Source organism: Ovis aries, chromosome 1 (assembly GCF_016772045.2).
Source record: "Ovis aries strain OAR_USU_Benz2616 breed Rambouillet chromosome 1, ARS-UI_Ramb_v3.0, whole genome shotgun sequence".
NCBI classification, from domain to species: Eukaryota; Metazoa; Chordata; class Mammalia; order Artiodactyla; family Bovidae; genus Ovis; species Ovis aries.
This window is the reverse complement of record NC_056054.1, coordinates 198393232-198421161: the sequence shown is the minus strand read 5'-3', so window position 1 is coordinate 198421161 and position 27930 is coordinate 198393232. Positions and strand designations below refer to the sequence as shown.

The window sequence follows — 27930 nt, the reverse complement described above, 5'->3', positions numbered from 1 at the left end:
TCCCATGACCTCACCTCCAATAAGTTTCAACATACGGATTTTGGGATAAACACAAACATTCAGTCTGTTGCAGCAGCCCTTCTGAACTGAGTTTTCTACTGAATGTTGGTAAATGTAAATAATAAAGCTTGTGGGAAGATAGTGGAATACAAGAGATCATGATCTGAAAAGATTAAACAAGCAAGATGTAGAATGCAGCTAGCTGAATATTTTAGAAAAGAGGGTCTTCTCAAAAGAATAAAGAGAATGATGGGCCAGAGCTGATCAGATTTTGTCTAGGGCACAAAGATGAGTGACTGCAAATTCTGCGTCAGGGAAAAGTGACCTGATAAAAATGCTGTCTGGGAAAGACTGATGATCATATGCAGGTTAGAAGAGAATTCTGACAAGTGAAATGAAGGTAGGAAGAAAGTTCAGTGGGAATTGGTAGTATAAGAAAAGATTTCTATCTACAAATCAGAGAAAACTTACCTTTAAGGCAGCAAATGCCTATGATTAAAAGAAGGGCACAAAATATGCGTCTTAGAAGATTCAGTACTTAAGAGAGGGAAGATCACCTGAGAGTTAAGAACTGGTGAGTTGACATTAGATACACTAACTCTAATGAGAGAATTTGGGGGTTGGGGCATGCTATACAGTAGGTCCTTTTGGCGATTATCTATTTTATATGTAGTAGTGTATGTATGTTAATCCCAAACTCCTAAATTATCTCTCCCACCCTTTCCCCTTATCCATTCAAGCCTGTTTGTCAAAAGTGAAGCTGGAAGATTTGGTTTAACTTTAAGAGAAGGAACAGAGTGGTCATTTTTCAAAATGAAGTTGAAAAGAAAATTTTTCCTTCCAAAAAAAGTTCTTAATGGGCCTGCTTTAGATTATGCAGGTGGCTTCCAGGAAATGAGTTTACCTCAAGTATTTGAATAAATTTACTCCTCCAGGGCTCTTGGACACTGTTGGGTTCAATAAAGAGGCGGTTTACTAAAAGACATCAAGGTGCTCTTCAGCATCCTTAAAATTAAGCATGACAATTAATAATGATAATAGCAGAGTAAACTGAAAGCAGGGGAATGTTTCTGAACTAAAAATACAAAAGAAATTTTGTGATTTGGACTGCTCCTGAGGCCAATCAACACCCAGGGATTGAACCCGCATCTCCTGAATTGATTGGCAGGCAGATTCTTTATCACTGAGCCACCAGGGACGCCCTGAATTAATACAGAGATTTCACCCAAAGGCAAAACATTGGAAGATAGGTAGGAATTACTTCATTCTTCCTGATACCAGCTGATCACTTCCCTTCCTTTCTCTGAAAAATATTTTGCATGTTTATTCACAAATGGAAATCAATACTGGGTTTGCAGAAGAGAGACCCTGGAGATCCTTAAACCTAGACAACTGATTTTTTTTTTTTTTAACAGAATCCTTTCTTCAAATGAAATCTTGCTCAGAGCCCTAACACATGGAAAACAGACAAAAGTCAAACTTCATTGTATTAAGGACAAGTATGTTTCTGGAGATCTACTGATATGGCCATTTCTTTACATATATGAGTACACTGAGGCACCTAGGGTTTCATGAAATAATTTGATAACCACCAATCTATACCACACCCCACACTCATCATTTTAAATAAAGCCCTCTTGATGCTTGAGGCTGTGAGGGAGGAAGCACCCAATTCAATGTTGCAAGCCTGAGACAAAGATGACCTAGAAGAAAGTGAGAGGTGATAGAGGTGTTGATTTGGTCCAAGGATACAGATACAGAATGCAAGATTTGAGCTGAATTGAAATGAGGGATGATTCCAGTTTAATGCAATTATCAATACGTCTGTGTGACACTTTTGCAACTTTAACAAACCTTTCAAATACACTATTTAGGTAGCTTAGTTCAGTAAGTATTGTCTGGATACAAATTATATAGTATTAAATCTAATAGAATCAGTGTATTGATTATGTAAATACAATCATTGCTTGTGTAAACAAAAATGTATAACACATTTTCTATAGGTAAAACTTTCAAGTAAGGCCTTCAACCACTCTGTGAAGGAAGCATAACTGAAAAATGTATAGTACAAAAATAGTAAGTAGCATGGCCATGGCTTCATAGAATGTCAATAGGAAAACAGAGATTTGAACCCAAGTCTGTCTTATTCCAATACCCATGTTCATTCCACTCTAACCTCAAGGAACTATCAAACTGAAAAGTTGAGAGATCTAGGCTTCAGTTCAGTTCAGTCGCTCAGTCGTGTCTGACTCTTTGCGATCCCATGAATCACAGCACGCCAGACCTCCCTGTCCATCACCAACTCCTGGAATTTACCCAAACCTCATGTCCATCGAGTTCGTGATGCCATCCAGCCATCTCATCCTTGGTCGTCCCCTTCTCCTCCTGCCCCCACCCCCTCCCAGCATCAGAGTCTTTTCCAATGAGTCAACTGTTCTCATGAGGTGGCCAAAGTACTGGAGTTTCAGCTTTAGCATCATTCCTTCCAAAGAAATCCCAGGGCTGATCTCCTTCAGAATGGACTGGTTAGATCTCCTTGCAGTCCAAGCGACTCTCAAGCATCTTCTCCAACACCACAGTTTAAAAGCATCAATTCTTCGGTGCTCAGCCTTCTTCACAGTCCAACTCTCACATCCATACATGACCACAGGAAAAACCATAGCCTTGACTAGATGGACCTTAGTCAGCAAAGTAATGTCTCTGCTTTTGAATATGCTATCTAGGTTGGTCATAACTTTTCTTTCAAGGAGGAGGCTTAGTCTTCAATTATTTAAAATTCTTTGTCATATTTGTTACACAAGTAAAAAGCTAGCATTTGCGAGATGCAACAAGAGGCCAAAAATATTTAAAGAAAAATTTTATTTCAAATAAGCAACCAGGAAATCTGCTGTGGGCTGGAGAGCACTGAGGACTGGGCAGGCGTTTGAAAGCCAGCAGAGTAGAGATGATGCTCTTTATGTAACATTCAAGAAAACTGAAGCTCACACAACTGAGGGGCATTTTCAAGGGGATGGAGCTGGTTAGCTGTAACATCAGAGATACAGGGAAGGTCTTTTTAGAAATCAAAGAGAAACTAAAGGGAAAATATGAAACAAAGGAATATCAGAGTAAGCATGAGATAATCCAGAACTTCCATGTAGAAATAGTAAAAGAAGTAGAAATCCTAAGTGACTATGGAGTCAATGATATTTTTTCTCTCTGCTTCAGAGGGGAGTGACAGTGTCTAACTTCCATCTATGCTCCTTTCTTCTTTTTGAGTCAGCCCCATACTGTCTGTTATTTAAGATCTAGGTTATGTTAACCGTCAGTCTCTTAGAAACTATATCTACGTTTCTGCCACCTTTAAGAAAAAGCTTATACTAATTTTCATATTAAATGTCACACTGAACATCACTGAGAATCTTCGTGCTGCTGGGTTTACCTTCTAGTACTCACCTGGCCGTCAGGATACCAACATGGTGTTAAAGTGTTTTGACATTAGGGATGTGCTTGTGGGTCCATGTACAGGATAATCCATATGACAGTTTATTTACATTTTTTAGTTTGAATAATTCATACATTTGTTTACCTCCATTTCTTTCACTGCTTAGGAGTTGTTTTTATTTTCTCCCCTTCCTTCTCCTTCTGTCTTATTTGAAGGAACATAAACATATTCAAAAGTGTCACCTGTGGGTGAAATCTTAACTCTCAGTCAGTATTAGATTGATTAAATTTAACTTCTTTTCTACTGACTAGTTGGGAGTATATAAACCAAGTCTGGATTCTTTCCCCAAAAGAAATTTAAAAAAAAAAAATGAATGTACTCTTTTGATGTAAAGATATTGGATTTTCAGATGCTCTTCTAATTATAGACAGATTTTCTGGATGGGCCCATGAGGAACATGGTAAACTTTCATAGCCACTCTTATTTCCACCTCCATCAGGTTAACTTTCTTACTCATTGTACCTGCTCTGCCTATGTTATTACATCTGTTCTCATGGATTATTTTCACCCTATGATGAGGATTTCTGTTTCTAAACTTCTGGCCTGTTTCTCTCCCATAAGTTTAAGGTTTATTCAACTGTGTGCTACACTTTTAATATATCCCATTGGTACCTCAAACTTAACATGCTAAGATGGAACTCATCATCTCTCCTTTCTTTCCAAGCCAGATATTCCAACTGTATTCATTGGTTTAGTTAATGGAATCATCAACCACTGAGTTCAGTAAGGTTGGAAACTTGGAGTCATCTTTGACTCTACTATTGCTTCTTCTTCCATCAGTAATATAAACAATATCTGATTTAACCTTTTCACTAGTTATTAAAATTGTCCCCACCTTCTCCACCCTCCCTTCTATCATCCTGCTGTCTTATCTGGACTTATACAACAACCTCATAAATAACTTTGTCCATAAACCGATAAGCTATAAATCCTTCCTCCATACAACTTTCAGATTGATCAATGTAAGACATATGCTGTGTCAAACTCATGCTTCAAATCCTTTAATACTGTAGAGATGGTTACATTAACCTACGTATGTGATTTTTTTAAATTGTATAGAAATAAATACACACACATAGATACAAAGGAAAGTACAGTAATATTAGAATTTCTGAATAAGATCATATCAATATCAATATTCTAGTTGTGATATTATATGACAGTTTCGTAAGATGGTACTTCCCATTGGGGAAAATTGGGTAACTGGTACATGGATATGCTCTTTATTTTTTATTATAACTGTATGTGACTATAATTATTTCAAAATATAAAGTTTGCTTAAAAATATCTTACAAAATTCTTCAACACTCACCAGAAGAATTTAAGCTTTTAAAACAACATGTCACAACATGTTGCTTTCCACCTTTATCTCCTGGCATTCCCAGCCCCAAATTTTTACTCTAGGCTAATAGAGTCACATCCTGCTCACTCTATAACTTTAGTCCTTATCTGGCCTGACTAATTTCTTCTCATCATTTAAGGCTTTTTCCTTGATCTATCAGATGTGATGGTGTATGTCATCGTTGTACTTTTACTGTGTTATGCACATTTTATCACATTTATTAGAGATTTCCCCCCTGTTTTAACTTCTTTACCAGGACCTTTTAGTGGGTGAAACAGTCTTATTTACTTTTATTTCCAGTGCCCATTAATTTCCTGACAAATAATAGATGTTCTCTGTATATCTGACTTTAGTAAATGAATGTGCCTCTCTGTAAGCTTGAAAACCATCAACTAATCTTATTATCTTCTGCTATATAACTAGACTTAAAGCATTCTTTTGCAAATTTAAGATGATTGACTATCCTACTATTTCTTTAACTCTTTATTATACTAACAGTAATGATTAAGAGCTTAGCTGAGTTCATCCCGGAGTAAAATTAGTCTACTGATAATCACAATGAATCATATACGTTTAAGGTGAGATATGCAGATTTGGAGACTATATCACCTGAGAAAGCCGATGTTTTCCTTCACATGTATAAGGATCAAGTTTTCTTTCTTTCTTTCTTTTTTTTTTAAAGTAAAAGCAAACCTGAGGACCCTATAACAAAATGAAGCAAATAGAAATATCATTCATTTGTTGTGTATTCAGATGTTTGCTTATCCCTTGGTCTGACATAGAATTCTACACTCCAATTAAAAACCACCCACGTGTACATTAAGAAGTGTAACTGGTGATAAAAAAAAAAAATTTGAATTCAAAAGTTTGAATTTATTGTCCCTGGGCCTGATGCTAAGATGGTAGTTATGAGAGGGGTGATTATGCTGAGGGTAAAATTTAAGATTTCTAAACTCATTTTTATTTTTATTTTCTGATTTTTCTTTTTACTTACTGGAGGCTGAATGGGCAGATAATCAATTAAGACATTTGTGACATGGGCTTAATAATAGGTTAGACTCACTGTCAGGCTTAGTGAGGGAATGTTTATTTTCGTTTTGAAATCTGCAGAATGTAGATTTTGGATAGTGAAGGTGCAGAGTGTAACTTTTCTAGTTAAGAAATAGAGCTTTGATAGAAGACTCGATTGCCTGATTTTAATGGCAAAATGGGATCCTTGCCACTGCCTAAAGAGATACCAGTTGCTTAACTTGCAAAATTTGCTGCGTATACCTGCATGTTTTTGAAACTTCACTCACTCAACTTTTTGATTGACTATGTTTTAATTTTAATATTCTGTCTCATTAATATAGAAACTGTAACCCTAGTTTCATTTTTTATCCTTTTAAGGTTTGTAGAAACCCCAGCCCATTTCTCTTGGAAAGAAAGTTATTACCGATCCACTATGTCCCAGAGCACACAGACAAATGAATTCCTCAGTCCAGAGGTTTTCCAGCACATCTGGGATTTTCTGGAACAGTAAGTATCAAATAAGCAAAAAAAGCTGTTTTACGTGAATTGTTATAAATAGGTAGTGGTAGTACCTATAAGCAGTCGAAGTACTGCTTATGAAGGCATGTTTTTAGAATCACTAAAAATCAGGTGATATTATTGGGAAAAAATTATTCTCTCCAATAGCATCTCTGTGTTCAAAATTCAGCCCAGATTTATTCAGTTTTCAACACCAGAAAATCATTATTGTTCCAAGGTGGTATAATTTTGGAGGATCAGAAGGACTCGCCTACCTAACCCATTTCCCCAATGACTCTCTGATACTCAAATTCATTCCTTTGGGTTAAAGACTCTCATATACTTTTATATTGTAAATAATCTCTGAGAAAGTAAAACACTTTATTTTATTGTTCATTATACCTTGCTAGGAAAAGGATAATTATCTCCTCAAGATTAGGCTGGGGCACCTAAGTAAATTAAGGGAAAGATGAAACAATATCAGAGTATTGGGGACCCATACGATTAGGATACATCTCTGACTCGTTCCTTCTATTCTGTGTTCCACCTAGTGATTCTTTGATGAGGGCAGTGATTTTTACTTTACAGATGGAGCTTAGATTTGGAATGCCAGAGGTTTTATATCTGGTAAGTATTTGAGCCAGAATTCATGATGAGGGTTTCTGACTCCAACCAATGAGCTTTGCCAACTTTAAAGCAAAAAGAGCTCATTGTTACCAACTGAATGAGTGTGTGTTAGTCTCTTTCCACATCTAACACACTTTTGTTTTCCTTTGTGGCAGACCCATCTGTTCAGTTCAGCCCATTGACTTGAACTTTGTGGATGAACCATCAGAAAATGGTGCAACAAACAAGATTGAGATTAGCATGGACTGTATTCGCATGCAGGACTCGGACCTGAGTGACCCCATGTGGGTGAGTGGCATGGGCTTCCCCTTTAAATCTGTGGGCCATGCTATCCACTTCTCTGTTATACCTCTTCCATGTCACATAAAAAAGCAGGTGACTCTGAATGGTCGAGGCCATTGGAAAGAGAGTCATTGTGGTCAGCAGAGAAAGAATTAAGAGCTGTGGGTTCTGAGTCTGCCTCATCTCTGCGTAATGTATATGTTTCCATTGGTGTGGAGAAGGGGATTGGAGTTAATTCCTTGCATTCTTTATCTGAATTGCTCCTCCCAGTGTTTCACAGCTGGTGGAGACAGAACCAAAGTCAAGTCCTGAATTGTATCCAAAGCACTCTCTTCTATGGCAAACTGCCTTTCTTGTAGAATTATCCTTTTTAAATGAAGGAGAATGAAGTAAATTCTACACAAATACACAGATTCAAGTACCTGGTAATAGAGTAAGAGGAAAGAAGCTAGTATCTAAAATAGGCTCTCTATTTTTCTTTTAACTTCACCACTGGGTCACTCATGACCTTAAATCTCAGTTATAAAATGGTAAGAACTTACATATACACACCTCCCTGGCAGCTAAGGAGTATACAGGTTAAGGATAGTAAACCATTTTACTGAGGTACTTAGGTGACCTTTCTTGTATTGGTGCAATCCATTATGCCAACTGGTGTGTTTTCTTTTTTTAAATCATTCATTCATCCCACAAGCCCTACTGCTTTTCCTGTATAAAAGCAAACAAAAATCTGTGGAAAAATAGAAACTAAAAGAACTAGAAAGAGGGTGGGGTGTCATAGAGTGTCTGCTGATGTAATTAAACAGAGCGCCTTATAATGTACCATGCCTTTCTCTTTTGGAGGTGGGGATGATTACCAGGTAACTTCATTTGAAGGAGTGGTACAGATGAAAGATGTTTTGGTATACCCTTGCCTTTCTGATTCAATGTAAGATTTTACTGGAATTCTCACTGTATATTTTTTCATATAGATTGTACTTTTAATATTGGAAGAAGAGGAGGTGGGGGAAAAAGGAGAGAAAATGGCCAAAGATAGAAAGTTGTAATTTTACAAATACACTGATATTTTGTCACCAAATTGATAAATGAAAAATACACTTCTTCATTGGCCCATTCCATCTTAATATGGATTCAGTTCTCAATTATCCTTGAGCTAGTGAAAAGAAACTGCTCAGTAAATCCAAGGTTAAGTAATTCAAAGCTTTGGAATGTATGATAATTAAGCATAAATATTTATAAATATATAAATTCTGATTTAACAGTGATTTAGAAATTAGGATAGTCCCAATTCATTGAATAATATCACCTTTTACACTGATAGGTTTGCCTAGGTTGGTGCTCTGTGTCTTCTTACATTCTCTCCAGGCGGGGATTTTCTGTTTCTCATAAAAGCAAGTCAAAGTTATTTAATTTAAAATGCAGAATGAAGTATTTTCATTTACAGTTCCTGTTATTATTATCTTCTCACATACTGAAGCACATGGATTTTTAATGTACCATGCTGTTTCTCCTTTGCTGTTAGACATTTTCTCCTTGAGAATGTCTCATTTTTTCCTCCTTGTATCTAGCCATTTCCTATCCATCCCTCAACATCAAGCTTGCCTTACCTTCTTTAGGAAAAGATTCCATATCACTGTTCTCTACCAGTCTGAATTAGAGATCATTCTACAGAAGCAATCTAGGTATAATTTTAGTCATAAGACTTATTATATAATATTAATATTATATATTATTTCTTTCTCTATCTCTGAAGGGGACCAGTGTCATATTTTGTTATACACAGTTTTGTTTTGTTTTGTTTTGTTTTTGCCATGTTTTCCCATAGTAGGCCCTCGGGAATTTTTAAAGTCATAATAATGAGACTTGAAAGTTATCTAAAAAGGTAAAATGTTCTCTTTAAGATAGCCCTGTCCAAAAGATTTTTTTTTCAATGACTGTAATGTCCTATATGTCTATTGTTCAACACAGTAGCCATTAGCCATGTGAATCCATTGGGCATGTGAAATATGGCTAGTGCAAACGAGCCATATTTGTAACTTTAGTTAATTGTAACTTTAGTTAATTTAAATTTAAATTGTTTCGTGCAGCTAGTTGGTAGTGTATGGGGTAGCAAAGTTCTAGAATACCACCAATCAGGGAACCATTCTCTGCTTCAACATTCCCAACAGCAAAACTTTCTGTCCTGTTCTTCTCTTGTATTCCTTCCATTTTGATTATAGTAGATCAGTATAAAAAGCTTTGTGCTCCTTTACCTCCATTGTTTCCCCACTTCTGTTTGAAAGTACTCAGATTCGCCATTTGAGTTAGAAAGATTCAGTCATTTAAAGTTTATTTTGGTGCTTTGGGGGCTTCCCTGATGGCTCAGATGATAAAGAATCCTCCTGCAATGCAGGAGACCCTGGTTTGATCCCGGGGTTGGGGAGATCCCCTGGAGAAGGGAATGGCTACCCACTGCAGTATTGCCTGGAGAATTTCATAGACAGAAGGTCCTGGCAGGCTACAGTCTATATAAAGAGTCAGACATAATTGAGCAAATAACACTTTTACTTTTGGTGCTTTTACAAAAGAGCTAAAGGAAACTTTGGAGAAAACCTAGTGGAGTATCTAAGGAAGAATCAGCTAAGTTATACAGTGATCTCCTAAGAGGGTAAGGAGGAAGGAGAGAAAGACAAGAAAATTCATAGATATAATTGCTCTTGTGGCCGTGTCTTATTTAGCTAAGAAGGCACTGCCTTGTTTTTTAGGTTATTATTATTTAAGAAAAGTTTGAAAGGATTATTCATTTGTATTCAAAATTTTTTTCCTGAGCATTGGCTATGAATCTATATGCCTGATATTGATTCTTTTTAATTGATTTTTGTTGATGCTCATTTATGCTGGTGCTCATTGAAACTGAGAGTATTCCATTTGAAGGTGATTTAAATGTACCCCTTAGATGTCTGAGTTACAAATTTTCTTAGGCTTCAATATCAGATGATGGTTAACACATCTAATATTTTATTTAATCCTTTCTGGAACTTCATGAGTTAGAAATTATTATCATTGTTTTGATAGAACCAATAATTAAAAATCAATTAAATTTAATAAATCAAAACAAAAAGTGGTTAAAACCCTTTGCTAGGATGATATGCATAGTCATCAGCAGTGTCAGTATTTTGCCCACATTATTGGATGCAATCTTTTCTTATTCTTTTTCTACGGTATTGCATTTGAGTAGAATCTGGCCTCTGTTTCTTCTTGAGTACCTCTGTTTCTATGAGATTAAGGTTTACCTGTGTGGGAAAGCCTCCACTCTTCCACCAAGAGATAGCCATACAGTAGAGAGTCTCCATACCTTTCTCTTCTCCGGGGAGGCAGGCACAGGACACCACTGCTAACAGGAATAATGAAACAGAGCGCTGCTATCACTCACCAGCAGCTTAGAGCTTGAAATTAAATGTGTCAGATTGAAGGTAACAAGAAATCAGGATATAAGAGCAGAATAGAAACATTTGCAAGGAGCAGGGAATTGAAGTGATTTAGGGAAAACTGGAAAACAAAATGAAATGGAGTTTTGCCAGAATGGGAAACAAATCATTTGGAAACAACGGTGTTGAAAGGAATGTGCAAGTAGAGTGAGATTGAATTTATTACATACGTTTGCTTCTCTGTGGTCTTTCTGTTTTCTCTCCAAAGAACTGAGGCCTTGCTATTAAAGTATAGTTCTGCATGAATCCTGGGTTTTCCCTTGACTTAGGACCATTCCAACATCTTCATAGGCATCCATGTGAGGAGGCCACATGGGTAAGACTAGATAACAATGATAGTCCTTAGCTAAATGAATGACAAAACGGTGGACTAGCTCAGGATGTAATAGTAACTGGTGCTCTGGTTTAGAAAGTAAGAACTGATATCCACTGAGATTCCTTATCCTTCTAAACTGAGAGCCAGTTGCAACTGGTGTGAAGCTCTTTAAGTTCATTACTTGATAGCATATTTTCACTTTTTTGTGTATAGGTTAATAGCTAAATAGTTACAAAACTCTGCACATAAATTGCTTTTCTCTTGCATATAATAAAAAACATTTGGGATCCATGCCAAACATTTTCTCACTATGCAAGAAATATGAATCTGTGAACATGAAATTACTTGTCAGATTATCAAGGACAAAACTCTTGAAATTGAGAATGTCATCACATTTTTATTGATTTTTAAAACTACCTTCATCTTAAAAACTAGTCATGAAGTGGAGTCATAATATTTTGCTCTTATTATGAACAAAGAGAACTTGACTTGCAGAGAATACGTGCCTTCTTCACTAGGATGATTTTAGTGTCACTGAAGAATGAACTACATTGGATTAACAAATGAATTGAATGAGATTTCTCAAAAAAGTGTTATAATTTAGGCTATGCTTCCAAGATCCTTATTAGTTCTTCATTCTCTTGTCTATTGTATTACTTTATATCTCAGCTTTGCCTAATTTATAAACTGTCTAAGCATGCCTGTCATGTCCTTAAGAGGTAGATAATGATATCGACACTTAAAGGTTTTCCTGGAATGATGGATGGGAAACTGTATGACATTTACTTTTGCGTTTCTTTAGTCTTTGTACTTTGAAGAAAACCCTGTTTAGTTGAATTGGGTTTCTCCCTAGGGATGTTTAGAAATTACTATCTAAGACCATGATTTGTTCCAGGGCTTCCCAGGTGACACTAGTGGTAAAGAACAGGCCTGCCAAAATGCAGTGGAAGTAAAGAGATGTGGGTTCAATCCCTGGGTTGGGAAGACCTCCTGGAAGAAGGTACGGCAACCCATTCCAGTGTTCTTGCCTGGAGAATCCCTTAGACAGAGGAGCCTGGCAGGCCCCAGTCCATAGGATCACAAAAGGTTGGACACAACTGAAGTGGCTTATCCTGCACACGTGCATGATTTATTCATCTGGATTCCAAAGACCATATTATACATAGGACTATCCATTTTTGTAAATTGTTATTAGAGCATTCAGTTATAAATGAAGAGTCTTCAGCCCTACATACCACAAACAGATAGTGCTTTTGTGTTTGGAAAGACATAGGCCACAGCAACCTGGAGAAGGGCATGGCAACCCACTCCAGCATTCTTGCCTAAAGAATCCCCATGGACAGAAGAGCTTGGTGGGCTACAGTCCTTGGGGTTGCAAAGAGTCAGACATGCCTGAGCAACTAACCACAGTACAGGCCCCAGCACATAGCATAATACCCTGTATCTTCTGTAACCCAATATTACATCAGATTTCAAATAGATTATATATACTAGACCTAGCCATATATATTTCTTTAGAATTTGCTTTCCTATATATGCTATGTTCTTTGTAATACAGCTGAAAAAATCATGGTCTCTAGCCTTGAGAAGACCAGAATATAGCAGGAAGGCAAGTGTGTACAAAATCACTTTTGAAAAGTACTCAGATATATATGAATATATATTTAAGTTCAGTTCAGTCGCTCAGTTGTGTCCAACTTTTTGCGACCCCATGAATTGCAGCACGCCAGGCCGACCTGTCCATCACCAACTCCCAGAGTTCATCCAAACCCACGTCCATTGAGTTGGTGATGCCATCCAGTCATCACATCCTCTGTTGTCCCCTTCTCCTCCAGCCCCCAATCCCTCCCAGCATCAGAGTCTTTTCCAATGAGTCAATTCTTCGCACCATGTGGCCAAAGTATTGGAGTTTCAGCTTTAGCATCAGTCCTTCCAAAGAACACCTAGGACTGATCTCCTTTAGAATGGACTGGTTGGATCTCCTTGCAGTCCAAGGGACTCTCAAGAGTTTTCCCCAACACCACAGTTCAAAAGCATCAATTCTTCAGCACTCAGCTTTCTTCACAGTCCAACTCTCACATCCATACATGACCACTGGAAAAACCATAGCCTTGACTAGATGGACCTTTGTTGGCAAAGTAATGTCTCTGCTTTTCAATATGCTATCTAGGTTGGTAATAACTTTTCTACCAAGGAGTAAGCAATCAGCATCTGTAGTGATTTTGGAACCCAAAAAAATAGTCTGACACCATTTCCACTGTTTCCCCATCTATTTGCCATGAAGTGATGGGACCGGATGCCATGATATTCGTTTTCTGAATGTTGAGCTTTAAGCCAACTTTTTCACTTTCCTCTTTCACTTTCATCAAGAGGCCTTTTAGTTCCTCTTCACTTTCTGCCATAAGGGTGGTATTATCTGCATATCTGAGGTTATTGATATTTCTCCTGGCAATCTTGATTCCAGCTTGTGCTTCTGCCAGCCCAGCATTTCTCATGATGTACTCTGCATAGAAGTTAAATAAGCAGGGTGACAACATACAGCCTTGACATACTCCTTTTCCTATTTGGAACCAATCTGTTGTTCCATGTCCAGTTCTAACTGTTGCTTCCTGACCTGCATACAGGTTTCTCAAGAGGCAGGTCAGGTGGTCTGGTATTCCCATCTCTTTCAGAATTTTCCACAGTTTATTGTGTGATCCACACAGTCAAAGGCTTTGGCATAGTCAGTAAAGCAGAAACAGATGTTTTTCTGGAACTCTCTTGCTTTTTTGATAATCTAGCAGATGTTGGCAATTTGATCTCTGGTTCCTCTGCCTTTTCTAAAACCAGCTTGAACATCTGGAAGTTCACAGTTCATGTATTGCTGAAGCATGGCATGGAGAATTTTGAGCATTACTTTACTAGCATGTGAGATGAGTGCAGTTGTGCAGTAGTTTGAGCATTCTTTGGCATTGTCTTTCTTTGGGACTGGAATGAGAACTGACCTTTTCCAGTCCTGTGGCCACTGCTGACTTTTCCAAATTTGCTGGCATATTGAGTGAAGCACTTTCACAGCATCATCTTTCAGGATTTGAAATAGCTCAACTGGAATTCCATCACCTCCACTAGCTTTGTTCATAGTGATGCTTTCTAACACCCACTTGACTTCACATTCCAGAATATCTGGCTTTAGGTGAGTGATCACACCACCGTGATTATCTTGGTTGTGAAGCTCTTTTTTGTATAGTTCTTCTGTGTATTCTTGCCACCTCTTCTTAATATCTTCTGCTTCTGTTAGGTCCATACCATTTCTGTCCTTTATCAAGCCCATCTTTGCATGAAATGTTCCTTTGGTATATCTAATTTTCTTGAGAGATCTCTAGTCTTTCCCATTCTGTTGTTTTCCTCTATTTCTTTGCATTGATCACTGAGGAAGCCTTTCTTATGTCTCCTTGCTATTCTTTGGAACTCTGCATTCATATGCTTATATCGTTCATTTTCTCCTTTGCTTTTCCCTTCTCTTCTTTTCACAGCTATTTGTAAGGCCTCCCCAGACAGCCATTTAGCCTTTTTGCATTTCTTTTCCATGGGGATGGTCTTGTTCCTGTCTCATATACAATGTCATGAACCTCAGTCCATAGTTCACCAGGCACTCTATCAGATCTAGTCCCTTAAATCTATTTCTCACTTCCACTGTATAATCATAAGGAATCTGATTTAGGTCATACCTGAATGGCCTAGTGGTTTTCCCTACTTTTTTTAATTTAAGTCTGAATTTGGCAATAAGGAGCTCATGATCTCAGCCACAGTCAGCTCCTGGTCTTGTTTCTGTTGACTGTATAGAGCTTCTTCATCTTTGACTACAAAGAATATAATCAATCTGATTTTGGTGTTGACCATCTGGTGATGTTCATGTGTAGAGTCTTCTCTTGTGTTGTTGGAAGAGGGTGTTTGCTATGACCAGTGCGTTTTCTTGGCAAAATTCTATTAGTCTTTGCCCTGCTTCATTCCCTATTCCAAGACCAAATTTGCCTGTTACTCCAGGTGTTTCTTGACTTCCTACTTTTTCATTCCAGTCCCCTATAATGAAAAGGACAACTTTTTTGGGTGTTAGTTCTAAAAGGTCTTGTAGGTCTTCATAGAACCGTTCAACTTCAGCTTCTTCAGCGTTACTGGTTGGAGTATAGGCTTGGATTACTGTGATATTGAATGGTTTGCCTTGGAAATGAACAGAGATCATTCTGTCGTTTTTGAGACTGCATCCAAGTACTGCATTTTGGACTCTTGTTGATCATGATGGCTACTCCATGTCTTCTAAGGGATTCCTGCCCACAGTAGTAGATACAATGGTCATCTGAGTTAAATTCACCCACTCCAGTCTATTTTGCTTTGCTGATTCCTAGAATTTTGACGTTCACTCTTGCCATCTCCTGTTTGACCACTTCCAATTTGCCTTGATTCATGGACCTAACATTCCAGGTTCCTACGCAATATTGCTCTTTACTGCATCGGAACTTGCTTCAATCACCAGTCACATCCACAGCTGGGTATTGTTTTTGCTTTGGCTCCATCCCTTCATTCTTTCTGGAGTTATTTCTCCACTGATCTCCAGTAGCATATTGGGCACCTACTGACTTGGGGAGTTCCTCTTTCAGTATCCTATCATTTTGCCTTTTTCTACTGTTCATGGGGTTCTCAAGGCAAGAATACTGAAGTGATTTGCCATTCCCTTCTGCAGTGGACCACATTCTGTCAGACCTCTCCACCATGACCTACCCATCTTGGGTGGCCCCACATGGCATGGCTTAATTTCATTGAGTTAGACAAGGCTGTGGTCCGTGTGATCAGATTGGCTAGTTTTCTGTGAGTATGGTTTCAGTGTGTCTGCCCTCTGATGCCCTCTTGCAACACCTACCATCTTACTTGAGTTTCTCCTACCTTGGACGTGGGGTATCTCTTCACAGCTGCTCCAGCAAAGCACAGCCGCTGCCCTTACCTTTGATGAGGGGTGTCTCCTCAGGTCCACCCCTCCTGACCTTGAACATGGAAAAGCTCCTCTCAGCCCTCCTGCACTTGCGCAGCCACTGCTCCTTGGACATGGGGTTGTTCCTCTGGGCCGCCGCCCCTGACCTCGGGTGTGGGGTAGCTCCTCTCGGCCACGTTTCTGCAAAGCCCTGACAGTCCAGTGGGTAGGATTCCACTCTTCCACTGCATGAGGAATGGGGTCAATCCCTGGTCAGGGAACTAAGATCCTACAAGCTGCTTGGCCCAGACCAAAAAAATAAGAGAAAGATGAATCTCCCCTTTTGGCAAAGAGTGTAAGTAGTTCAGAGGTATTTAATAGACATGAAATGTTCGACTTTTCTAGTAATAAAAAAAATGGTGAGTTGAAACAATGAGTTTATTCATCCATTTGATCAGCAAAAATTTAAATGATTGATATCCAGTGCTGGTAAGGTTGTTGGGAAACAGTCTTTTTACTTCTAGTAGAAGTATAAATTTGGATGGCAATTTTCCTATTCTCTTTTACTTAATTTTCAATGTACTTATCCTTTGGTCTGTAAATGCCCTTTGGTCTGTAAATGCCCCTTTTAGGCTATTTTTCTATGAAATGATTTAAAACATGTACATAAGTATATATAAGAACACATACATAAACACACACATAAATGAAAGCTTCATTGCATCATTGTTTGTAATATCCAAAATGGTACAACCAGGTAGAATTCTTTATACTTTAAAATTTTTGGACTGTGCTAGATAGAAACTGCAGTTTAAAGCCCATGAAGATAAGCCCACATTGAAAGATGGTATTACTAGTTAGGATGTGTGGTCATTTTCATCTTGGCAATCCTATTGCTCATGAACCTCAGTGTGATTTTTCTACCTGTGCTTTGTGAGAGGCATCCTTTATATTCTGAGAAAGATTATGTAGAGCTGATGTTATTTCTTATTGTTTGGTGAATTTCCTATTGAAACAATCTGGGCCTGAATGTTTAATTTTGGGGGAGTTCTTTCGTTACAAATTTAGTGTTTTTAGTAGTAATAGGACTATTGAATGATCTATTAGACCTTGGCTAAGTTTTCATAAACCACAGGGGAACTGGTTAAATTCAAAGTTTTTGAATTTATATGTGCAGAATTGTTTGGTGTAGTCCCTTAATACCCTTTCAACATCTGTGGGATCTGTAATATCCTCTTGTTTCATTTCTAATATTGGTAATTTGTGTTCTCTGTTTCTATGTCTTGCTAGCAACTTATCAGTTGTATCAATCTTTCAAAGAACCAGCTCAGCTTTTCGTCTTTTTGGATATTCTCTGTTGTCTTTCTGCTTTTAACTTCATTATTTTTGATCTTATTTTATTTTCTTCTGCTTCTTTGGGTTTATTTTGCTCTTCTTTTTAAGTTGTTTCTATTGAACATTTATATTACTGAATTGAGATCTTTGATCTCTTCTAATGTTTATTTATTTGTCCTTTGTTCTGTTTTTCTTTTTCCGCTACCATTTAGATTATTTGACCTGTTTTTAGTATTTGATTTTAATTGTTCTATTTTGGTCTGGCTCTATCTCTTTGAGTAGTTTTTAGCTATTGCTCTAGAGATTGAATTATTCATAATTTTCACTGTCTATTGAGAATTAACATTTTACCACTTCAAATGGAATGCAGAAAATTTACCATAACATTGATTTCATAACATTTCCCATGATGTTATAGTTTTCATATATATATTACATCTATATATCTTGAATGCTACCTCAGACAGTGGTATAATTTTTACTTTCAACTGTCAAATACATTTTAAAGAACTCAAGAAAATAGTTTGTTTTATTGAACAGGATATTTATCATTGAAATTTTTCTTCCTTTGTACCAAAATTATAGTTCTGATTGGATAGTATCAGAAAAAAATAAAGAATTCCATGCACCCTTTAATTCATCAGAATGATTTTTTTTTTCAAAGAAAAAGAAGTACTTGCATTTTCTAAGCAGAATCATAAACCACATCAGAACTTTCATTTGATGAATTTTTATTGAACAAAAGTTTGTAAACATTCCCTCCATGCCTCCCTCATCATTTCCTCCCTCCAACTTTACACACACACACACACATACACACACAGAAACACACACACACAGAAACACACACACACATACACATTGACTCATATAACTCAATCTGAACAACATCTGCAGTTATTTTCCAACATTATAGAATTGCATGAAAATAATCTTTGATAGGCCAATATTTTTGTCTTCATTTAATAAATTCATTTGTTATACATGTTAAGAACATACTGTGTGAACAAAACATTTTTAAGTAAGTCACTCCAGTCAAGCTGCCAGGGGCTGGGTACATTGCTACATGAGTCACACAAGCATTCTAAATCTTCTTCCTTACACATCTTCTCCTGGCTCAAATGTAGAAAGGCTATACAATACAAACAGCAGTAATTTTCTATGTGTCTGTGTCTCTTAGGTACCAGAGATGCACAGTGTTACCCAACTCTAAGTCTGACACTAATGTCAAGAGCTCACATCAAGCTATTTCCCTTCCATTCTCTTTCTACTTGATCTCCTTCAGACTTCCACAGCAGCCCTCACCACCATCCTCCTAGTGTTCCTCCTACACATCCCCTTGCCCCTTTCCCAGGTTCCTGCCTCTTCCTATTCCCACTCACTTCCCCCTCCCCCCCATTTTCTGGTCTTCTAGAAAACCAGTAGAGTTAAGTGCAGACAGATTTAAACAATGGCTTTTATTTTTCACTTTGATGACTGACTACCTGATATTTAATATAGGGCTTTATAATTTATTACTCACTGTAGATTTATACAGGGGTTTCCCGGGTGGCGCTAGTGGTAAGGAATCTGCCTGCCAGTGCTGGAGGCACAAGAGACAAGGGTTTGATCCCTGGGTTCAGAAGAGCCCCTGGAGGAGGGCATGGCAACCCAGTCCAGTATTCACTGGGGCTTCCCTGGTAGCTCAGCTGCAGTGCAGGGGAGCCTGGTTCCATCCCTAGGTCAGGAAGATTCCCCTGCAGAAGGGATTGGCTACCCAGTCCACCTTTCTTGGGCTTTCCTGGTGGCTCAGGTCGGAGAAGGCAATGGCACCCCACTCCACTACTCTTGCCTGGAAAATCCCATGGATGGAGGAGCCTGGAGGGCTGCAGTCCATGGGGTCACTGAGGGTCAGACACGACTGAGCGACTTCACTTTGACTTTTCACTTTCATGCATTGGAGAAGGAAGTGGCAACCCACTCCAGTGTTCTCGCCTGGAGAATCCCAGGGACGGTGGAGCCTGGTGGGCTGCCATCTCTGGAGTCGCACAGAGTCGGACACAACTGAAGCGACTTAGCAGCAGCAGCAGCAGGTGGTAAAGAATTCACCTGTAATACAGGAGACCTGGGTTCAATCCCTAGGTTGGGAAGATCCCCTGGAGACAGCATAAGATTTGTAATCAGACATACTAAAGTTGGAATTCTGTCTTTACTAATCTTAGCTGTGTGAACTTGAAAATCTCTATGAGCCTCTCCTTCCTGTTTTCTATGGATGGATATAATATTGATCAGCAACTTCAAGAATTATGAGTTTTTTCATTATCTGATTTGTTTTTATTCATAGTTCCTGGCTTATAAATATGTTGCTGCTGTTCAGTCACTAAGTAGTGTCCAACTCTTTGTGACCCCATGGACTGCAGTGCAGCAGGCCCCTCTGTCCTCCACTATTTCCTGGAGTTTGCTCATATTCACGTCTATTGAGTTGGTGATGCTGTCTAGCCATCTTATCCTCTGCTCTCCCTTCTCCTTTTGCCTTCAATCTTTCCCAGTATCAGAGTCTTTTTCAATGAGTCAGAATGATTAATTGACTATAATTGATTGAAGTATAAATATATTATCAATTAAAAATGATTATTTTTGTTGTTACTTGTCCATCTATGCTGATTTTCACAACAACTCTGTAAGACAGGTCCATATGCATTACATTTTATAATAAAGGGCAAATTTAAAGATTACCCTGATCATTAAAGTAATACATTTTTAATTAATTAAAAAGAATTTTACAAGTTAGTATCAGAACTATATAGAATCCCTACCTAAAGACAATAATTGTGAAAATTTTAGGTGTTTTTTTCCAGTTGTTTTCTTAGAAGAAATAGATTTTGCAAGACATATTTGGATCATGCCATATATAAATTTTGTAATCTGCTTCTTTTTCTTTGCTTTCTATAGTTAACATTTATATCTTATCCACTAATCTTCAAAACAACATTAATCACTGTATTTTAAATTATTATATAGGTATATAATGATTTGTTTACCTCTTTTTCTACTCACAGATTTTTAAGAAGAATATTTGCATTCAAAACACTTTTTGTTCTTGCTACTTAGAAGTATAATTTTTGAGTAAAGTATATGCACACCAGTTATAGATAAATATTATCAAATTTCTTTTAATAAATTTTTTTCCCAACTCACACCAAATGTGCAAAACTGTCCATAAAGTGGAAATCAATTTTGATTATACAATCTCTGCTTTAAAAAATTGCAAATATGTCCAAGCACCTAAAGGAATTTCTGTTGTTGTTGCTTAGTCTCTGAGTTGTGTCTGACTCTTTATGAGACCATGGACTATAGTCCACCAGGCTCCTATGTCTGTGGGATTTCCCCAGGTAAGAATGCTGAAGTGGAATACAATTTCCTTCTCCAGCGATCTTCCTGACCCAGGAATCGAACCCACAGTTCCTGCATTGGTAAAAATACTATTTACCACTGAGCCACCAGGGAAGCCCCAGTTGTTTGCAAATCAAGATGAAATAATCCCTCTTTATACATTTTTAAGTACCAATGGATAGTAGTGTTGCCTGTAGATGACTAAGACATATTAGTGAATGGTACATCTATAAGCAGGAAGAGTAGGCCTAATTGGAATGAGAAACATGTAAGGAAAGAGGTGGTAAAAGAGGGATATACAGAGTATATTTATAAACTTTACTTTAGGATTAATGCAGAACATTGGTATGGGCCTATTTTCTCCTCTGCTATCTGGCACGTCTAAACCTTGCTTTTAGTATCCCTAACCCTCTTACTCCTTGCTGCTGCTGCTGCTGCTGCTGCTGCTGCTGCTGCTGCTGCTGCTGCTGCTGCTGCTAAGTTGCTTCAGTCGTGTCTGACTCTGTGCAACCCCATAGACGGCAGCCCACCAGGCTCCCCCATCCCTGGGATTCTCCAGGCAAGAACACTGGAGTGGGTTGCCATTTCCTTTTCCAATGCATGAAAGTGAAAAGTGAAGTCGCCATTAAAAAAATCATCAATCATCAGTTTTCATTCCAATCCCAAAGAAGGATAATGTCAAAGGATGCTCAAACTACTGCATATTTGCACTCATTTCACATGCTGCTGCTGCTGCTAAGTCACTTCAGTCGTGTCCAACTCTGCGTGATCCCATAGGCAGCAGCCCACCAGGCTCCGCTCTCCCTGAGATTCTCCAGGCAAGAACACTGGAGTGGGTTGCCATTTTCTTCTCCAATCCATGAAAGTAAAAAGTGAAAGTGAAGTTGCTCAGTCGTGTCTGACTCTTCGCAACCCCATGGACTACAGCCTACCAGGCTTCTCTGTCCATGGGATTTTCCAGGCAAGAGTACTGGATGGGTTGCCATTGCCTTCTCTGCATTTCACATGCTAGCAAGGTAATGATCAAAATTCTTCAAGCTAGGCTTCAACAATATGTGAACCAAGAACTTCCAGATGTTCAAACTGGAATTAGAAAAGGCAGATGAACCAGAAATCAGATTGCCAGCATCTGTTGGATCATAGAAAAAGCTAGAGAATTCCAGAAAAGCATCTGCTTCATTGACTATGCTAAAGCCTTTGATTGTGTGGATCAGAATAAACTGTGGAAAATTCTTAAAGAGATGGAAATACCAGATCACCTTAGCTGCCTCCTGAGAAATGTGTATGCACATCAAGAAACAATAGTTAGAATCGGACATGGAACAATGGACTGGTTCCAAATTAGGGAAGGAGTATGTCAGGATGGGATATTGTCATCCCGCTTATTTAACTTGCATGCAGAGTATATCATACAAAATGCCGGGCTTGATGAAGCATAAGCTGGAATTGAGGTTGCAGGGAAAAGTAATAATCTCAGATACACAGATGACACCACCCTTATGGCAGAAAGTGAAGAGGAATTAAAGAGCCTTTTGATAAAAATGAAATAGTAGAATGAAAAAGGTGGCTTAAAACTCAACATTCAAAAAACAAAGATCATGACATGTAGTCCCATCACTTCTTGGCAAATAGATGGGGAAACGATGTAAACAGTGGCACACTTTATTTTCTTGGGCTCCAAAATCACTGTGGATGGTGACTGCAGTTATGAAATTAAAAGATGCTTGCTCTTTGGAAGGAAAGGTATGACCAACCTAGACAGCATATTAAAAAGCAGAGGCATTGCTTTGCCAACAAAGGTCCATCTAGTCAAAGCTGTGGTTTTTCCAGTAGTCATGTACAGATGTGAGAGCTGGAAAATAAAAAAGGCTGAGTGCCAAACAATTGATGCCTTTGAACTGCGGTACTAGAGAAGACTTTTGAGTCCCTTGGCAACAAGGAGATCAAATCAGTCAATTCTACAGGAAATCAGAGCTGAATATTCATTGGAAGGACTGATGCTGAAGCTGAAGCTCCAGTACTTTGGCCACCTGATGCAAACTCATTGGAAGACACCCTGATGCTGGGAAAGATTGAAGGCAGGAGGAGAAGGGGATGACAGGGGATGAGATGGTAGGATGGCATCACCAACTCGATGGACATGAGTCTGAGCAAAGTCCAGGATGGAGAAGGACAAGGAAGCCTGGCATGCTGCAGTCTATGGGGTTGCAAAGATTCTGACATGACTGATCAACTGAACAACAGAGCTTTTATGTATTAGTTCTATGAACACAAATGCAACAAACAGGAACATATATTCTGTATTGCAAAAGCACTCTAATTTTTGGAAAATGGGTTTGCAGGTACTCATGTTGCTTATGAGGTGGCTCAATAATCACTGAGTTTAGACTAAATTCATGTGTCCCCTGAAGAGCAGACTGTTTTTCTGTTCTGTTCTTTGTACTGTGTAACCAATCGGAAGGCATTACTTTGTTCAAGAGTGCCAAGCCAGAGACTTTACCTTAAACCCAAGTATGCATTTCAAACCTTGAATAAACAGTCTGCTTAATAAAATAAGGGAAAGGGTTTTCTTTTTCTCTCTTCTCTAGAAACTCACAAACATCACTTGACAGGTGACAACTCCTCCATTACAAAAGGGTCTGTTTGCTTTTTGCTTTGGTGTTTGGGTAAACTGCAGCATGCACTGGCAGAGAATTTATTGCCTAGGGGAAAGTGTTTGTAGTTGCTGTGTTTAATCTGAAAAGAAACCTTTTCCCTGCTCTCCCCTCCCTTGGTTTTGTAGGAGTGAGACCTGGAAATGATAGCCCAGGGGGAAATAGTTCCCCTAACACCTGTCTTTGGTGTAACCTCAGCAATGTTACTTAAGACACTGTGCTCAGTGTGTATGCATTCAAGATGACAAAGTTGAAGAGGGCAGATAAACAAAAAGGGATTTCAGCAGAAACACTGGAACTGATTCTGACCTTGCATCCTCTTAAAAACCAATCAGGTTGAAATCCTAGCATGCTGGCTTAAGGAGAATCTGATTTGTTTGAAACAACACCCATCCTATTAGTCACTTGTCCTGCTTTTGGTCACCAGTTTATTTAATTTAGTTTTAATCTATAAAACTTGAAATAATCTAGTTTATTGAATTTAGGAAGTGTAGACATGATCTAGTCCTAGTCCAGCCTTCTTCTAATGGATAGAAAAGCAAAGATCCAAGTTGATTACTATTGGCTCCTCCAACGTTTCCATTAGAGTTTGTGGGAGAGTCAGGGCTAACTCAGTTTTCTGTTTTTCTAAACCTGCCTCTCCTTCCACTATTGGACATATATTAAGAGCTATAGCTCTGCAGGTATATGACTGCCTGCATTTGAATCCAATTCTGACATTCACTATGGGTGATTTTGGTTAAATCTGGTACGTTTCTGAGCCTCAGTTTCCCCACCTGTGAAATGAAGATGATGCTGTTGGTAACATACCGAAGAAAAGCTATTTAGAGAATTGAGAGAAGACAGTCTTTCAGTCTTACAAAGCAATCGACAAAATACCTTACATTCTATCTGTTTTCATGGGTGGTAGTTTTTGCTGTTACACTCTTGAATGTGATAATTTTGCAACCAGAAATTATTCATTTTAAGTAGAGCAATTACTGATACAGGAAAAAAAATTAATTTGCTTAGATTTGTATTCTTGTATTTCCATAAAAAGAGGGTAATATTTGAAGATAGGCTGGCACTCTGTAAAATCTGTCTAGCCCACCCTTTTCCACTTGAAACTGGATAAAATTTCCTTTAAGTTAAAATCAAATGTTGAAGCATATTTCTTTTAGAAACTGAAGAATTCAAAGAAAACATTTCAGTTTAATTATTACATATTAATATTATTTTAGTTATTTGGCTGCCATTCAGTAATAGCAGTAATCCTAAGACGATAAAATATTCCTTTTGCCAGTCTGCTAATGAAAACTATGCACTTAGATACACCTGGGTTTGAATTGCAGCATGATAATGAAGTCAGAGCTCCTGAGACTCTCAGACATTTTAATTCAGTGGTTCTTAAAGTGTGGTCTCAAGTCAGCAGCATCAACCTTACTTAAGAGCTTATTAAGAAATCCAAATTCCTGGGTTCTACTCTAGATCTATTAAATCAGAAACTAGGAGAGGGAGGGCAATGATCTTTCAATAAGCCTTCCAGTTGATTCTGCTGTTTGAGAAACACTGGTAAAATTCAGTGTTTCAGCAAAAACATATTTTTATGGATGAGGGAATTTGGGTCCGAGTGTAGGTAGAGTGACTTGCCCAAGGGGACACAGTCATAATGATAGAGAAAAAAATGCGTAAGCCAGTTTCTACTGTAAAACAGATATATCTAGCTGTGATTCACCTGTAAACATGTAGAAAGCTCTTCTGGGTTGTATCAGTTGAAAAATAAAGATGGAATGTAATACTTTAGAAGAAGTAATTAAATATATTTCTTAACTGGTTGGCTACACGTCTTTATCAGTAACATGTTATTAAACAAGATTGCACACCTGTTTTTTCAATTGTAAGGACAGTTCATAAGAATCTTTACCTTGGCAAAATGATGAAGTTTGTTAAGCTTATGTTCTTATCAATTCATCAATAATTTACCAATTATTTACTAAGTTCAAGATATTTTGCTCTAGGTGTAGGTTTAATAAAAGAGCTGAAAAAAATGCTGAGTCTATTACTACCTATAACATAGAGTTGGTGGGAGAGACAGATATGAAATTAATGAACTAGATATAAATGATTTGAATGATCATACCTGTTGAGGGATAAATAGAAAAGACTTTGAACACCAGACCAGAGTTTAGTCATCAGCACTGACTGCTGGGCTCTATAACTTCAGGGGCAATATTCACAACACACTCTGTATGAAGGATAACTCTTAGGCATTACGTAGCTAGTGTTCATGCCATCTAGTTAATATTTGGTGGATGACATACTTGAGAAAATCTGGGGAATTAATGAATAGACAAAGAGAATATTCTTATCTCCCAAACCTCCCAGTTTATTTTGGGACAGAAGATACAAACATTTCTATCTATCAAGATAGAAATGGTAAGCACCAGAATATGAATTTCAGCAGGAATTCTAATGATCATTTCTACTTGAGAGCTCAGGAAATATATTGGCTATATGAAAAAGAAGGGAAAGACAGTAAAAATTCTTGGTGAAGAGAACCATTTAAGTTAGTTAGATTAAAGGCTTAATTGTATGAAACATTCAATGTACGAGAATGGGAAATTGTGAAGCTTAGAGAGAATACTTGCCTCACTAGCATAATGCAAATTTTAAATTCCCTGGACCCACAGAACATATGTATCCACTATAACTTTGAGACTCCTTGATGTAAGTGTAGATACAAATTTGGTGAATTGCATCATGGAGGAAAGACAGCTTGATTTGGCCGAAGCCCAACAAGCAAAAGGAATATGGGAATACATAAACAGTAGAGTTGAGGTCACTTTAAGGAAAACTGTAGTATGTTCTAACCTGGTGGCCTTGCTGAAGTGATGGTAGGGTACAGAGTGTGGGTGACTAGAGGATCGGTGACTGGAGGCGTGGAGATGTTGGCACCCATCAGTTCAGTTCAGTCGCTCAGTCATGTCCGACTCTTTGCGACCCCATAAATCGCAGCACGCCCGGCCTCCCTATCTATCACCAACTCCCGGAGTTCACCCAAACCCGTGTCCATTGAGTTGGTGATGCCATCCAACCATCTTATCCTCTGTTGTCCCCTTCTACTCCAGCCCCCAATCCCTCCCAGCATCAGAGTCTTTTCCAATGAGTCAGCTCTTCACATGAGATGGCCAAAGTATTGGAGTTTCAGATTCAGAATCAGTTCTTCCAATGAACACCCACGACTGGTCTCCTTTAGGATGGACTGGTTGGATCTCCTTGCAGTTCAAGGGACTCTCAAGAGTCTTCTCCAACACCACAGTTCAAAAGTATCAATTCTTCGGTGCTCAGCATTCTTCACAGTCCAACTCTCACACCTACACATGACAACTGGAAAAATCATAGCCTTGACTAGATGGACCTTAGTGGGCAGAGTAATATCTCTTGCTTTTGAATATGCTATCTAGGTTGCTCATGACTTTTCTTCCAAGGAGTAAGCATCTTTTAATTTCATGGCTGCAGTCACCATCTGCAGTGATTTTGGAGCCCCCCAAAATAAAGTCTGACACTGTTTCCACTGTTTCCCCATCTATTTCCCATTAAGTGATGGGACCAGGTGCCATGATCTTCATTTTCTGAATGTTGAGCTTTAAGCCAACTTTTTCACTCTCCTCTTTCACTTTCATCAAGAGGCTCTTTAGTTCCTCTTCACTTTCTAGCATAAGGGTAGTGTTATCTGCATATCTGAGGTTATTGATATTTCTCCTGGCAATCTTGATTCCAGCTTGTGCTTCTTCCAGCCCAGCATTTCTCATGATGTACTCTGCATATAAGTTAAATAAGCAGGGTGACAACATACAGTCTTGACGTACTCCTTTTCCTATTTGGAACCAATCTGTTGTTCCATGTCCAGTTCTAACTGTTGCTTCCTGACCTGCATACAGATTTCTCAAGAGGCAGGTCAGGTGGTCTGTATTCCCATCTCTTTCAGAATTTTCCACAGTTTTTTGTGATCCACAAAAAGGCTTTGGCATAGTCAATAAAGCAGAAACAGATGTTTTCCTGTAACTCTCTTGCTTTTTCCATGATCCAGCAGATGTTGGCAATTTGATCTCTGGTTCCTCTGCCTTTTCTAAAACCAGCTTGAACTTCAGGGAGTTCACGGTTGACATATTGCTGAAGCCTTGCTTGGAGAATTTTGAGCATTATTTTACTATCATGAGAGATGAGTGCAATTGTGTGGTAGTTTGAGCATTCTTTGGCATTGCCTTTCTTTGGAATTGGAATAAAAACTGACCTTTTCCAGTCCTGTGGCCACTGCTGACTTTTCCAAATTTGCTGGCCTGTTGAGTGCAACACTTTCACAGCATCATCTTTCAGGATTTGAAACAGCTCAACTGGAATTCCATCACCTCCACTAGCTTTGTTCGTAATGATGCTTTCCAAAGCCCACTTGACTTCACATTCCAGGATGTCTGGCTCTAGATGAGTGATCACACCATCATGATTATCTTGGGCATGACCATCTTTTTTGTACAGTTTTTCTGTGTATTCTTGCCACCTCTTCTTAATATCTTCTGCTTCTGTTAGGTCCATACCATTTCTGCCTTTAATCGAGCCCATC

General features: G+C 38.3%; 1 protein-coding gene across 8 annotated transcripts in view; it reads left to right on the top strand.

Moving 5' to 3' along the window:
• Positions 1-27930, top strand: part of TP63 (tumor protein p63) — a 264867-nt gene that overhangs the window by 93286 nt on the left and 143651 nt on the right. For all 8 annotated transcript variants that reach the window (XM_060419332.1, XM_060419328.1, XM_027957355.3 and 5 more), the window contains exons 2-3: positions 6216-6344; positions 7118-7250. In XM_060419332.1, the coding sequence (XP_060275315.1) occupies positions 6216-6344; positions 7118-7250 (262 nt within the window). The remainder of the gene's footprint in view (positions 1-6215; positions 6345-7117; positions 7251-27930) is intronic.